At 41.2% G+C, this 15,152-nt stretch overlaps 1 protein-coding gene across 4 annotated transcripts in view; it reads left to right on the top strand.

Annotated features, from left to right (window-relative positions):
* LOC110519955 (glypican-4) overlaps positions 1 to 15,152 on the top strand; it is a 107,703-nt gene that overhangs the window by 61,036 nt on the left and 31,515 nt on the right. For 2 of the 4 annotated variants that reach the window (XM_021596864.3, XM_021596865.3), the window contains exon 2: positions 10,673 to 10,831. The exons of the other annotated variants lie outside the window; for them this stretch is intronic. In XM_021596864.3, the coding sequence (XP_021452539.3) occupies positions 10,673 to 10,831 (159 nt within the window). The remainder of the gene's footprint in view (positions 1 to 10,672; positions 10,832 to 15,152) is intronic. 4 annotated transcript variants of the gene reach the window in all.

The raw sequence follows: 15,152 nt of genomic DNA, 5'->3' as shown, positions 1-15,152 counted from the left end.
CATTACCAGAACCCAAAATGAGTACCGGAACTTATTTCAATCCAAGTCCAGCATTGATAAGAAGAATTTTATGACGTTTCCACCTGATCAGAGCATTACATTTTCCCTTTCACGCTTAGTGGTTATTGAAAGGGAGAGAACTGGAAATACTTTTTTTTAAATACGTTGAACTATTATAAATCTCATGGATGTAAAAACACTTTGTTTGCTTGCTGTTTGAGGTGAAGAAAACATTACTTTGAGAGGCTCCACGGGTCATTTGTAGTGGTGCGTTAAGCCAATCAGAAATATCAGATCCCTAAATGGCACATGTATATGCATACATTTGCGTGCAGGCCAGGTAGCCTATAGGCCTACTTCTATGCGTGCACGTCCTTACTCAACATTGACTGGAGCGTTCCCATATTGCTGGCTCAGTAGCCCACATTTTTAATTCAACATTGTTATCAGGAAGTATTCCAAAAGCATGGAAATCTGCATATGTGCTGCCACTCCATACGGGTGGGGATACAAATGATCTTGACAACTGTCACCCCATTTCAAGACTACCTTGTTTAGCTAAGATTATTAAATCCTGGTTTAATGTACAACTTTCGTTCCTTTTTATTTGGTAATTGTATTTTTAATATAAACCAATCAGGGTTTAGGCCTGGGCATAGTACTACCACAGCAACCACACTAATTGTTATTGATCTTGTCAATGCCTTGGATGCTAAAAAGAGCTGTGCTGCCTTGTTCATTTATCTGTCAAAGGCTTTCGATATGGTTGATCATTCTGTTTTGCTGAAGAAGTTATCAATAATAGGCCTAGGATAAACAGCCTGTTTATGGTTTCAGAATTATCTTAATGACAGATCGAAAGGCTATCTTGACAGATTAAATCTGAATTTCTTTAGATTCAAAGGTGTACCTCAGGGTTGGATTTTAGGTCCGTTATTGTTCATCTTGTATAATAATGACATAGGAAATACTGTTAACCATATTAACATTCATCTCTGAAAGACTGTTCAAACAACGCTTCTCCCTTGTAATGGATTTTGGTGATATTGTTTACATGCATGTAGCAACCCCTGTTTTAAAACCGTTGGATGCAGTCTACCATTCTGCAATACGTTTTATCACAGGACAATTTTAGGACTCATTGTAGTCTGTATAAAAATGTGGGATGGAACTCTTTGTCAAGCATAACTTGTTTATTAGTCTAGGCATCTTCAATGGATTAGTTCACTGAGATGATGGGCACAAATATTTAGATCTATCTATCTATCTATCACCAGTCAAAAGTTTGGACACCTACTCATTCCAGGGTTTTTCTATATTTTTTAAATGTTCTACATTGTTGAATAATAGTGAAGACATAAACTATAACACATGGAATCAAGTAGTAATCAAATTTTTAAACAAATCAAAATATATTTTATATTTGAGATTCTTCAAAGTGGCCAACCTTTGCCTTGATGACAGCTTTGCACACTCTTGGTGCAGCACTCCACCAATCAAGCCTTTATGGTAGAGTGGCCAGACGGAAGCCACCTCTCTAAAAGTCGCATGACAGCCCGCTTGGAGTTTGCAAAAAAAGTTACCTAAGGGACACTCAGACCATGAGAAACAAGATTCTCTGGTCTGATGAAACCAAGATTGAACGCTTTGGCCTGAATGCTAAGCGTCACGTCTGGAGGATACCTGGCACCATCCCTATGGTGAACCATGGTGGTGGCAGCATCATGCTGTGGGGATGTTGTTCAGCGGCAGAGACTGGGAGACTAGTCAGGATCGAGAGAAAGATGAATGGAGCAAAGTACAGAGATCCTTGATGAAAACCTGCTCAGGACCTCAGACTGGCGCGAAGGTTCACCTTCCAACAGGACAATGACAATAAGCACACAGCCAAGACAACTCGGGAGTGGCTTTGGGACAAGTCTCAATGTCCTTGAGTGGCATAGCCAAAGCCTGGACTTTAATCCGATCGAACATTGCTGGAGAGGCCTGAAAATAGCTGTGCAGCGACGCTCCCAGTCCAACCTGACCGAGCTTGAGAGGATCTGCAGAGAAGAATTGGAGAAACTCAGAAGCACTGCATCACAGTGCTAGCTGTGCCACTAGAGATTCTGGGTTTGAGTCCATGCTCTGTCGCAGCCAGACATGAGAGGGAGACATTGGCCCAGCGTTTTCAGGGTTAGGTGAGATTTCGGCCGTCAGGGATGTCCTTGTCCCATTGCACACTACCGACTCCTGTGGCTGGCCAGGCGCCATGCACGCTGACACGGTCGCCAGGTGTATGGTGTTTCCTCCGACACATTGGTGCGGCTGGCTTCCGGGTTAAGTGGGTATTGTCAAGAAGCAGTGCGGCTTGGTTGGGTTGTGTTTCGGATAACGCTCGGATCTTTACTTTCGCTTTCTCCCGAGTCCATATGGGAGTTGCAGCGATGAGAGAAGACTGTAACAACTAATTGGGTACCACGAAAAAGGGTTACAAATAAAATGATAAAGAATGGGAGAAACTCCCCAAACGCAGGCGTTCCAAGCTTGTAGCATCATACCAAAGAAGACTCGAGGCTGTGATCGCTGCCAAAGGTGCTTCATCAAAGTACTGAGTAAAGAGCCTGAATACTTATGTAAATGTTCTTTCAGTTTTTTTTTGTATACATTTGCTAACTTTTCTAAAAATATGTTTTTGCTTTGTCATTATGGGGTATGTCGTTTGATGAATAAAAATATGTTTTCATAAATTTTAGAGTAAGGCTGTAACGTAACAAAATGTGAAAAAAGTGAAGGGGTCTGAATACTTTCCGAATGCACTGTATTTTGCAATAATAAAAGAGTTTGGTAGCAGCAGTGTGTGTGTGTGTGTGTGTGTGGATGAGTGTATATCTGTGTGGGTGAGTGAGTGCATCTGTGCTTGTGTGTTAAGGTGCGGAGAGTCAGTGCAGGTCCAGCTCAATGGTTCAGCAGTCTGATGGCTTGTAGATAGTTTCTATCTCTGTGCCTGTTGGTCTGTACGATGGTGGGCCGTACCAGGCCATGATGCAACCGGTCAGGATGTTCTTAATGTTGCAGCGGTAGTATTTGGAGAGGACCTGGGGTGGCATGCCAAATATCTTCAGCTGCCTTAGAAAGTAGACACTGTTGCGTCCTCTTGACAAGAGTGGTGGTCCATGTTAAGTCCTCGGTGATGTGGAAGCCAAGGAACTTAAAACTGCTGACACTACTGGAGTCCCATTGATGTGGATCGGGGCTATCTCTGCTGATCACGTCTGCCAATCGAGAGAGAGAGATCTCCGTCTGAAAAAACAGCTATCAGATAGTCTTTTTTATTAAAAAAATGTATCCAAATATTTAGTTATTGAAACATGTCATCAATGCAAGCTGTAAAATTACTCCCAACTTAGAATGCAGCAACCTTAGTTAGCTAGCTAGTTACAACAAGTAGATCTGTTGCTAGCTAACAGAAGCACATGGCCTTATCACTAGCTAGCATGTCATTCCGGGACAAGGAGCATTTTAGCTATCAGTTTATTAATAATTTAATACTAAACAAATCTATAGGACAAGCAGTGTAAAGCTAATACAATCAAGGCAGGTTCCATTCATTTAATTTATACTGACAAATAACAAATGCCACGTTATCCCTGTAAGTAGTTGGAGTAGGATTACTGCAGAGCACCCTGACTGTCAGGGTGTTCATTTCCTAGCTCACAAACTACATTCCTTTGCTGTGATTTATTTGATTAATTCTTGTCACTCAATTTTGTCTCACATAATCTATTATGCTCTTCTGTGTCCTGCTCCCAGAGATCAACCAAGTGCTGTTCACCAGGCATGGGCTGATTCACTCACCTGTGAGGAGATCCACCATTGAGACATTGGGACAACAAACAGTGGGGCAAAAAAGTATTTAGTCAGCCACCAATTGTGCAAGTTCTCCCACTTAAAAAGATGAGAGAGGCTTGTAATTTTCATCATAGGTACACTTCAACTATGTCGGACAAAATGAGAATTTTTTTTTCTCCAGAAAATCACAATGTAGGATTTTTAATGAATTTATTTGCAGATTATGGTGGAAAATAAGTATTCGGTCACCTACAAACAGGCAAGATTTCTGGCTCTCACAGACCTGTAACTTCTTCTTTAAGAGGCTCCTCTGTCCTCCGGTTACCTGTATTAATGGTACCTGTTTGAACTTATCAGTATAAAAGACATTTGTCCACAACCTCAAACAGTCACACTCCAAACTCCACTATGGCCAAGACCAAAGAGCTGTCAAAGGACACCAGAAACAAAATTGTAGACCTGCACCAGGCTGGGAAGACTGAATCTGCAATAGGTAAGCAGCTTGGTTTGAAGAAATCAACTGTGGGAGCAATTATTAGGAAATGGAAGACATACAGTACAAGACCACTGATAATCTCCCTCGATCTGGGGCTCCACGCAAGATCTCACCCCGTGGGGTCTAAATGTTCACAAGAACGGTGAGCAAAAATCCCAGAACCACACGGGGGGACCTAATGAATGACCTGCAGAGAGCTGGGAACAAAGTAACAAAGCCTACCATCAGTAACACACTACGCCACCAGGGACTCAAATCCTGCAGTGCGAGACGTGTCCCCCTGCTTAAGCCAGTACATGTCCAGGCCCGTCTTAAGTTTGCTAGAGAGCATTTGGATGATCCAGAAGAAGATTGGGAGAATGTCAGATGAAACCAAAATATAACTTTTTGGTAAAAACTCAACTCGTCGTGTTTGGAGGACAAAGAATGCTGAGTTGCATCCAAAGAACACCATACCTACTGTGAAGCATGGGGTGGAAACATCATGCTTTGGGGCTGTTTTTCTGCAAAGGGACCAGGACGACTGATCCGTGTAAAGGAAAGAATGAACGGGGCCATGTATCGTGAGATTTTGAGTGAAAAACCTCCTTCCATCAGCAAGGGCATTGAAGATGAAACGTGGCTGGGTCTTTCAACATGACAATGATCCCAAACACACCGCCCGGGCAACGAAGGAGTGGCTTCGTAAGAAGCATTTCAAGGTCCTGGAGTGGCCTAGCCAGTCTCCAGATCTCAACCCATAGAAAATCTTTGGAGGGAGTTGAAAGTCCGTGTTCCCCAGCAACAGCCCCAAAACATCACTGGTCTAGAGGAGATCTGCATGGAGGAATGGGCCAAAATACCAGCAACAGTGTGTGAAAACCTTGTGAAGACTTACAGAAAACGTTTGACCTCTGTCATTGCCAACAAAGGGTATATAACAAAGTCTTGAGATAAACTTTTGTTATTGACCAAATACTTATTTTCCACCATAATTTGCAAATAAATTCATTAAAAATCCTACAATGGGATTTTCAGGATTTTTTTTCTCATTTTGTCTGTCATAGTTGAAGTGTACCTATGATGAAAATTACAGCCCTCATCTTTTTAAGTGGGAGAACTTGCACATTTGGTGGCTGACTAAATACTTTTTTGTCCCACTGTATGCATTTGTCTGCTGTATTTTCTTTGGGGAGTTTGTCTTACACAGTCTATTGCATTTTAAAGTTGAACACCCACTACAGATACATGCTTTTTTGAGCATCTTTATTAATTCTCTCACTTTAGTCTCCCTTGATCTATACACTAAGTCCTAGAGTTCTCGTTTCTGGACCACACAAGCTTCTAAATTGCATTCTGCTAAGGCACATTGGTGAGCAGGGTGGGATCTTTTTGATATGGGGCCTGTGCGCACAAATGCTTTTGGAGAAAAGGGGGAATACTGAAGCATGGTCGCCATCAGAGGCACATGTTTTTGGCATAGATGGTAAAGCTCTCATTTCTGGACTGCAACATTGTAAGATTATTCCGCCAATAGCTCTTGATATCCAGTGAGCGTCAAAAGTATTGGGACAGAGACCATTTTCTTTTTGTTTTGGCTTTGTACCACAGCACTTTGGATTTGAAATGGTACAATGACTGAGGTTAAAGTGCATCCTGTCAGTTTTAATTTAAAGGTATTTTTTCATCCATATCTATTTAAGTTGATTTTTTATTTTTTTCAACACTTTTTGTACAAAGTCTCCCCAAAAGTATTGGGACAAATTCACTTATGTGTATTAAAGTAGTCTTTTAATTTATTATTTGGTCCCATATTCCTAGCACACAATAATTACATCAAGCTTTTGGATGTAAGTTGTTGGATGCATTTTCTGTTTGTTTGTTTGTCTCAGATTATTTTGTGCCCAATAGAAATGAATGGTAACTTTTATTGTGTAATTTGATTGTAAATAAGAATATCGTATTTTTCTAAACACATTAATGTGGATGCTACCATGATTGCGGATATTCCTGAATGATTTGTGAATAATGATGAGAGAGGAAGTTAGACGCACAACATTACAGCGAACGGGGGGGTTAGCATTATGGGGGGTGGTTATGCTTTCTCACTCATTTTTATTCTGGAATCTCTGTAATCATGGTAGTATCCACATTAATGTAGAAGTGTTTAGATACATATTTAGATGGGTGGAGTTTTTGTTCTCACCTTGCAAGCAAAGCATTTTAGCGTCTGCTGTTTTGACAGCGGAGAGAGAAAAAGTTTAAAAGCAAGTTTGCTGCAATTCTACACTTGCCATGGGTCGGCGAGAAGATTTTGCAGTTTTACAGCTCGTTTCCTGCAATTCTACACATTTTGCCATAGGGTGGCGAGCATGTTGTCAGTTTTTTTTTAATATAATACCAGAGTGAGCGTGACTAACAATCAATGGCCCCCCCCAAGGTCTGTAATTCGACCATGACTACTACAAGTTCAGATAGGCAAGCAGCCAGCTAACTTAACAAATAAATAAAATGGCTGACATGGGCTCTTTGAGTGACTGACATAACAAATTAAAAACTGTTGATGCACAAACAAATTTCCAAATTGCACCTTGTGTATTGTACTATTCTAACTATTAACAATAAGTTGAGACAGCCCAGACGGGAAGGGCCAGAGTCGCTGACTGAGCGAGCGGAGCACTGTTGGGGAAAACCCAAACATGCCATTGGGAGCCTGGGCGGAGTGAAAGAACCCCTGTGTTATTCCCAAATTCCAACAGCCACCTTTAAAAAGAAAAAGGAAACGTTATTACAGCTGCGACTTCGCATTCAGCCTCTTCGCCTCTCCTACCCACCGTGCTGCAGCACCACTCCAACCCCTGTGATAATTTGAGGTTGAGTCCACTTTGACCACTCTTTGTCAAACTTGTCAATTGTTCTGTACAGCAGAGCAGAGGGCTTGGTTTGATTTCGAATGATTCCATGGGTTAGAAGAGAAGCGAGACTGACGTCTCCAGATGGGATGTCAGCGCTAAGAAATTGCTAAAATTGTCAGGTTAAGCTTGTTTCTGGTGCACACCCAGAAATGTTGTGTGGAGGTGCTGACTAATGGCAAATAAACTATTTTTATAGTCGCACACTCCATATATAAACTCCCAGTCATTTATTGGGCAAAACACCAATGTTTCGGCATCACTGTGCCTTCTTCAAGTGGAAGTTTATAGGTTAAGTTCGTTTAACATCCGCACTCAAACATCTCTCCCCGGCTCATGCCTGTCTTCATTAGTCCACCCCACCGCCTGTAAGTGTGTGTGTGTGTGTGTGTCTATTACTCCCAAATGAGCAACAGCTGCAGAAGCTCGCCATATAACGTTTGGACTGATGGTTGCTATCAGTTGAGGAGAATAAATAACTCTCATTAAATTAAACCTTTTTCTTTTTATTGGATAGATGGTTTTCCAGGGTAAACTTCTTGAGTTACCCTTCTGTACCTACGGACAAAAGGAACACCTATGTGAGAATGCTGTTCATTGACTACAGCTTAGCGTTCAACACCATAGTGCCCACAAAGCTCATCACTAAGCTAAGGACCCTGGGACTAAACCCTCTACAACTGGATCCTGGACTTCCTGACGGGCCGCCCCCAGGTGGTAAGAGTAGGTAACAACACGTCTGCCACGCTGATCCTTAACACCAGGGCCCAAGCTCCCTGCCATCCAGGACCTATACAATAGGTGGTGTCAGAGGAAAGCCCATAAAAGTGTCTGACTCCAGTCACCACCCTAGCAGTTTTCTCTGCTACCACACGGCAAGCGGTACCGGAGTGCAAAGTCTAGGACCAAAAGGCTCCTCAACAGCTTCTACCCCCAAGCCATAAGGCTTCTGAACAATTTAATATAATCGCCACCGGACAATTTACATGGAATCCCCCCTCTCTTTTGTACTGCTACTCGTTGTTTATTATCTATGCATAGTCACTTCACCCCCACCTACATGTACAAATTACTTCAGTTAACCTCTACCCCCACACACTGACTCGGTACCGGTGCCCCCTGTATATAGCCTCGTTATTCTTATTGTGTTACTTTTTATTATTACTTTTTATTTTAGTCTACTTGGTAAATATTTTCTTAACTCTTCTTGAACTGCGCTGTTGGTTAAGGGCTTGTAAGTAAACATTTCACTGTGAAGTCTACACTTGTTGTATTTGGCGCATGTGACAAATAAAGTTTGATTTGTGTGAAGCAGGGAGGCCTGGGACACCATATGTTCAATTCTATTACTGGGCTGCCCGTTTAAGGGAAGTTAGAGAATGGGTTGCTTACTGTGGAGTTAAAATAGAAAAATACATCTATTTCTTGAGCATTATTCTATATTTTCTGCTGATTCACAAGGCACCTTATTCACTTAAAGATGCGGTAAGTCATGTCATAAGTTAGCAGATTCTCTACATACCAACAACAGCTGCAAATTCCAATAAAACTACATCACATTTTAAAGTCCACTTTCTTTGATTTGTCTAGTGCTGAGCGATTAAGTGCTTGAGGTATTAAAAAAGGATTAAATGTTTTACATGAAATGCATTATGCATTATGTATTGACAAATGACATGGTAGTCCCACAAAATGTGTAAAAAGTCAAGGGGTGTAAATACTTTTTGAAGGCACTGTAATAAACATTTCGGGACCTTTGTGGACAGAATTCTTACTTTCTCAACTTTTAATTTCCTGCAAACAGAAGTAGGTTTGTTTTTCATATTGTGTAATTATGTGTGGTGTGTGTGTGAACTTTTTTTTACGGTGGTTAGTGTGGGTTTGTGTGTATCTACAGTTGTGGACAAAAGTTTTGAGAAAAGTTTGCTGCTTCACTGTCTAGATATTTTCTGTCAGATGTTACTATGGAATACTGAATTATAATTACAAGCATTTCATAAGTGTCAAATACTTTTATTGACAATTACATGAAGTTGATGCAAAGAGTCAATGTTGACCCTTATTTTTCAAGACCCCTGCAATCCGACCTGGCATGCTGTCAGTTAACTTCTGGGCCACATCCTGACTGATGGCAGCCCATTCTTGCAAAATCAATGCTTGGAGTTTGTCAGAATTTGTGAGTTGTTTTTGTTTGTCTACCCGCCTCTTGAGGATTGACCACAAGTTCTCAGTGGGATTAAGGCCTGGGAGGTTCTTAGCCATGGACCCAAAATATTGATGTTTTATTCTCCGAGCCACTTGGAGCACCTTGCCATAAGGCAAAAGTTATACCTATCATGCTGGAAAAGGCATTGTTCCTTACCAAACTGTTCCTGGATGGTTGGGAGAAGTTGCTCTCGGAGGATGTGTTGGTACCATTCTTTATTCATGGCTGTGTTCTTAGGAAAAATTGAGTGAGCCACTCCCTTGGCTGAGAAGCAACCCCACACACAAATGGTCTCGGGATGCTTTACTGTTGGCATGGACTGATGGTAGCGCTCACCTTGTCTTCTCCGGACAAGCTTTTTTCCAGATGCCCCAAACATTCAGAAAGGGGATTCATCAGAGAAAATTACTTTATCCCAGTCCTCAGCAGTCCAATCCCTGTACCTTTTGCAGAATATCAGTCTGTCCCTGATGTTTTTCCTGGAGAGAAGTGGCTTTTTTGCTGCCCTTCTTGACACCAGGCCATCCTCAAAGTCTTCTCCTCACTGTGCGTGCAGATGCACTCACACCTGCCGGCTGCCATTCCTGAGCAAGTTCTGTACTGGTGGTGCCCCGATCCCGCAGCTAAATCAACTTTAGGAGACGGTCCTGGCGCTTGCTGGATTTCTTGTGCGCCATGAACCCTTCTTCACAACAATTGAACCGCTCTCCTTGAAGTTCTTGATGATCCGAAAAATGGTTGATTTAGGTGCAATCTTACTGGCAGCAATATCCTTGCCTGTGAAGCCCCTTTTGTGCAAAGCAATGATGACGGCACGTGTTTCATTGCAGGTAACCATGTTTGACAGAGGAAGAACAATGATTCCATGCACCACCCTCCTTTTGAAGTTTACAGTCTGTTATTCGAACTCAATCAGCATGAGAGGGATCTCCAGCCTTGTCCTCATCAACTCTCGCATTTGTGTTAACGAGAGAATCACTGACATGTCAGTTGGTCCTTTTGTGGCAGGGCTGAAATGCAGTGGAAATGTTTCAGGGGGATTAAGTTCAATTGCATGGCAAAGAAGGACTTTGCTTTTAATTGCAATTCCATCTGATCACTCTTCATAACATTCTGGAGCATACGCAAATTGCCATCATACAAACTGAGGCAACAGACTTTGAAAATTAATATTTGTGTCATTCTCAACTTTTGTCCACAACTGTATAGTGTGTAACAGGATTTTCTCTCCCCCGTCTGTGCCTGTAGGAGCCCCCCTAAAGGTGTGTCCTCAGGGCTACTCATGCTGTACCCTGGAGATGGAGGAAAAGCTGAGCCAGCAGAGCCACTCAGACCTGAAGGCCCCCATCTCCCAGCTCAACTCCAACCTACAGAGCACCTTCAAACAGAGGCACAGCCAATTTGATCGTAAGGGAGAGAACGAGACACATGCCCACACACACACCTTCCTACTGTATCATATACATATATACATTTATATTTACACATACACATATATCATATGTGATCCTCATTTTGACTTGTTTTAAGGACATTACATCAAAGTTGGATCAGCCTGTAGTGTGGTTTTCCACTTTAATTTTGAGTGTGACTCCAAATCCAGACCTCCATGGGTTGATACATTTGATTTCCATTGATAATTTTTGTATGATTTTGTTGTCCGCACATTCAACAATGTAAAGAAAAAAGTATTTAATAAGAATATTTCATTCATTCAGATCTAGGATGTGTTATTTTAGTGTTCCCTTTATTTTTTTGAGCAGTGTATATAACCATCATTCCTGTGTTCCATTGGCACGTTGTGTTAGCTAATTCAAGTTTATCATTTTAAAAGGCTAATTGATCATTCGAAATCCCTTTTGCAATTTTGCTAGCACAGTTGAAAACTGTTGTGCTGAATTAAAAAAGCAATAAAACTGTCCTTCTTTAGACTTGAGTATCTGGAGCATCAGCATTTGTGGGTTTGATTACAGGCTCAAAATGGCCAGAAACAAATACCTTTCTTCTGAAACTCGTCAGTCTATTCTTGTTCTGCGAAGTGAAGGCTTTTCCATACGAGAAATTGCCAAAAAACTGAAGATCTCATACAATGCTCTGTACTACTCCCTTCACAGAACAGCAGCAAACTGGCTCTAACCAGAATAGAAAGAGTGGGAGGCCCCGGTACACTACTGAGCAAGAGGACAAGTACATTAAAGTGTCTAGTTTGAGAAACAGATGCCTCAAGTCCTCAACTGGCAGCTCCATTAAATAGTACCCGCAAAACACCAGTCTCAAAGTCAATAGTGAAGAGGTGACTCCTGGATACTGGCCTTGTAGACAGTTGCAAAAAATAAGCCATATCTCAGACTGGCCAATGAAAGTTAAATATTTCAATGGGCAAAAGAACACAGATACTGGACAGAGGAACTCATGGAGTCTATTTAGTTAGGCATTGCCCACATTATTTTGACATATTCTAGAATGTCAAAATTGTGTGAATGTCAATGCATAATGCCATTTGAGTAGGGCTATATAAACATTTTAAAAACTTAAGGTGGAAATGCATACTTTATTGCATACATTTAGAGTTTTTTTCTATAGGAGATTACAACAATTAAAAATAAAATGTAGGTCCTTAAATTAATGTTAAGTGCTTGAAAAGTCATTGAAAGTACATTCATTTGATTTGTCAATGTCTGTATGATCCCTGTGTAGGCTACTTGCTCAGCCCGCAAATGAAAGATAAAATCACCTTCTATTGAAGTTATGCACGCATCATTCGCTTTCCTTACAGATCTTGACCCAGGGCCAGTATTATATATATATATATATATATTTATATTTCAGTTGGTATTGGTCCGATGTGCCGCTGGAAAATGTACCTGAATGTCGAGCCCTGCTGTGCAGTGCGCATAAGGCCTATATGTCTACCACTTTCTGTAGCCATTAGCGATGTTAATAATAGCCTAATCGTTTTCGGGTATATGGAAAGGCAATTGAAAGGTATCTACGAAATAGCCTATGCCTACCTGGCATAATCATTATTATTTCCTTCAATCCAGTTGCCATTTCTTTTGAAAACTCCATCACAAGTGTGCTACAGAAAAAACGCTTGCCAAACACAACTGTCTAGTTGGTACACACCTGATTTTTCACAGTCCTTAAAAATGGTGTATTTTAATCGTTGTTGTGGACCCAGAACATCCAATTTAGTTTGTTTCTATTAAAAATTTGATTTTGAGCAGAAACTTGAGAGAACTGGGGGAAGGCAGCCCTCACTGTTACTTTATTTATTTTGTTTGGTATCGTGTAAGTATCAATGCTTTATTTTTATTTTTTTGCAGAAAGAACATATGTGACTCAACACCTGGATTCGGTCTTAGTTGGCAAAATGTGAAATGGTGTTTTTTACATTGGATAGAAGTAGAGACTCAGAGCTACAAAATGGTATGTCATACACTGCATTTGAGGAACAATGGGAATGTAATTCTGCTTTGAAAGTAAACTCACTTTTGAGAAAAAAGGCCTTTGAATGTTTTGGTGTCTAGTGAAGAGCTTTTGTCTACACCGTTTCAGCATCGTTCACACTAGGGATGCACGATATATTGGTGAAAATATTGGAATTGGACGATATTATATAAAAATGTCAAGGCTGACTTGCATACCTACAGTTGAAGTCGGAAGTTTTGGCAAGTCGGTTAGGGCATCTACTTTGTGCATGACACAAGTAATTTTTCCAACAATTGTTTACAGACAGGTTATTTCACCTATAATTCTCTGTATCACAATTCCAGTGGGTCAGAAGTTCACATACACTAAGTGGACTGTGCCTTTAAACAGCTTTAGAAGCTTCTGAGAGGCTAATTGACATCATTTGAGTCAATTGGGGGTGTACCTGTGGATGTATTTCAAAGCCTACCTTCAAACTCAGTGCCTCTTTGCTTGACATCATGGGAAAATCAAAATATATCAGCCAAGACCTCAGAAATAAATTGTAGACCTCCACAAGTGTGGTTCATCCTTGGAAGCAATTTCCAAATGCCTGAATGTACCACGTTCATCTGTACAAACAATAGTACGCAAGTATAAACACCATGGGACCACGCAGCCATCATACCGCTCAGGAAGGAGATGTGTTCTGTCTTCTACAGATGAACATACTTTGGTGCAAAAAGTGCAAATCAATCCCAGAACAACAGCGAAGGACATTGTGAAGATGCTGGAGGAAACGGGTACAAACGTATCTATATCCACAGTAAAACGAGGCCTATATCGACAACCTGAAAGGCCGCTCAGCAAGGAAGAAGCCACTGCTTCATAACCGCCATAAAAAAAGCCAGACTACGGTTTGCAACTGCACATGGGGACAAATATCGTACTTTTAGGAGAAATGTCCTCTGGTCTGATGAAACAAAAATAGAACTGTTTGGCCATAATGACCATCGTTATGTTTGGAGGAAAAAGGGGGAGGCTTGCAAGCCGAAGAACACCATCCCGACCGTGAAGCACAGGGGTGACAGCATCATGTGCTGGGGGAGCGTTGCTGCAGAAGGGACTGGTGCACTTCACAAAATAGATGGCATCATGAGGTGGGAAAATTATGTGGATATATTGAAGCAACATCTCAAGACATCATTCGGGAAGTTAAAGCTAGGTCGCAAATGGGTCTTCCAAATGGACATTGACCCCAAGCATACTTCCAAAGTTGTGGTAAAATGGCTTAAGGATAACAAAGTCAAGGTATTGGAGTGGCCATCACAAAGCCCTGACCTCAATCCCACAAAAAAATGTATGGGAACCTGACTCAGTTACACCAGCTATGTCAGGAGGAATGGGCCAAAATGCACCCAACTTATTGTGGGAAGCTTGTGGAAGACTACCAGAAACGCTTGACCCAAGTTAAACAATTTAAAGGCAATGCTACCAAATTCGAATTGAGTGTATGTGAACTTCTGACCCACTGGGAATGTGATGAAAGAATTAAAAGCTGAAATAAATTATTCTCTCTACTGTTATTCTGACCTTTCACATTCTTAAAATAAATGGGTGATCCTAACTGATTTAAGACAGGGAATATTTACTAGGATTAAATGTCAGGATTTGTGAAGATTGTGAGTTTAAATGTATTTGGCTGAGGTGTATATAAACTTCCGGCTTCAACTGTATATAATGTACATGACGTAATGACGCCATGTAAAAATTTTGCGCTACACATGCAACACAGCATTCCTAACCTAGCCCACAATGTCTGTGTGGGTAGAGCAGTCATGTCACGTATTCATTTGAAAGATTAAGAACATTTCAGCGAGACTACTCAAATGCGAAATCCATTAACAGCAAAATAATGGAATTCATTGCCCTTGACAGTCAACTGTTCTCTTTTTGGTCGAGCACCGGTACACACTACCAGGTGCGCTATTTTTCAGATGTTCCCTTACCGGAGTTATACAGTACTAGCTAGCTAGCTTTAGCTTGTTAGCTAGCTAGCACCAAAACAACCAGCCTGAGAACAATGACCAGTACAAACTGCAGTTATTTACATTATTTTTAGCAATGATTTAGGCATCCTTCTGAGAAAGTATTAGCTCGGGTTGCAATTTGTTGTTCGCCTATTTTTAATTGAACTTCAGTTCATGAAAATAAATAGCTCGCCATCTACTTAACCCTGTTGTCCAAAGCTAACGTTATAAGCAGCCATCTAGCTTCATCTGGCTAGTGAGGCTCAACCGGACCGGGTTATGTGTTG

Source organism: Oncorhynchus mykiss, chromosome 3, assembly GCF_057628025.1.
Source record: "Oncorhynchus mykiss isolate SJ-2025 chromosome 3, ASM5762802v1, whole genome shotgun sequence".
Lineage (NCBI taxonomy): Eukaryota > Metazoa > Chordata > Actinopteri > Salmoniformes > Salmonidae > Oncorhynchus > Oncorhynchus mykiss.
The sequence above is the reverse complement of the archived record's forward strand: the minus strand, read 5'-3'. Positions and strand labels throughout refer to the sequence as shown.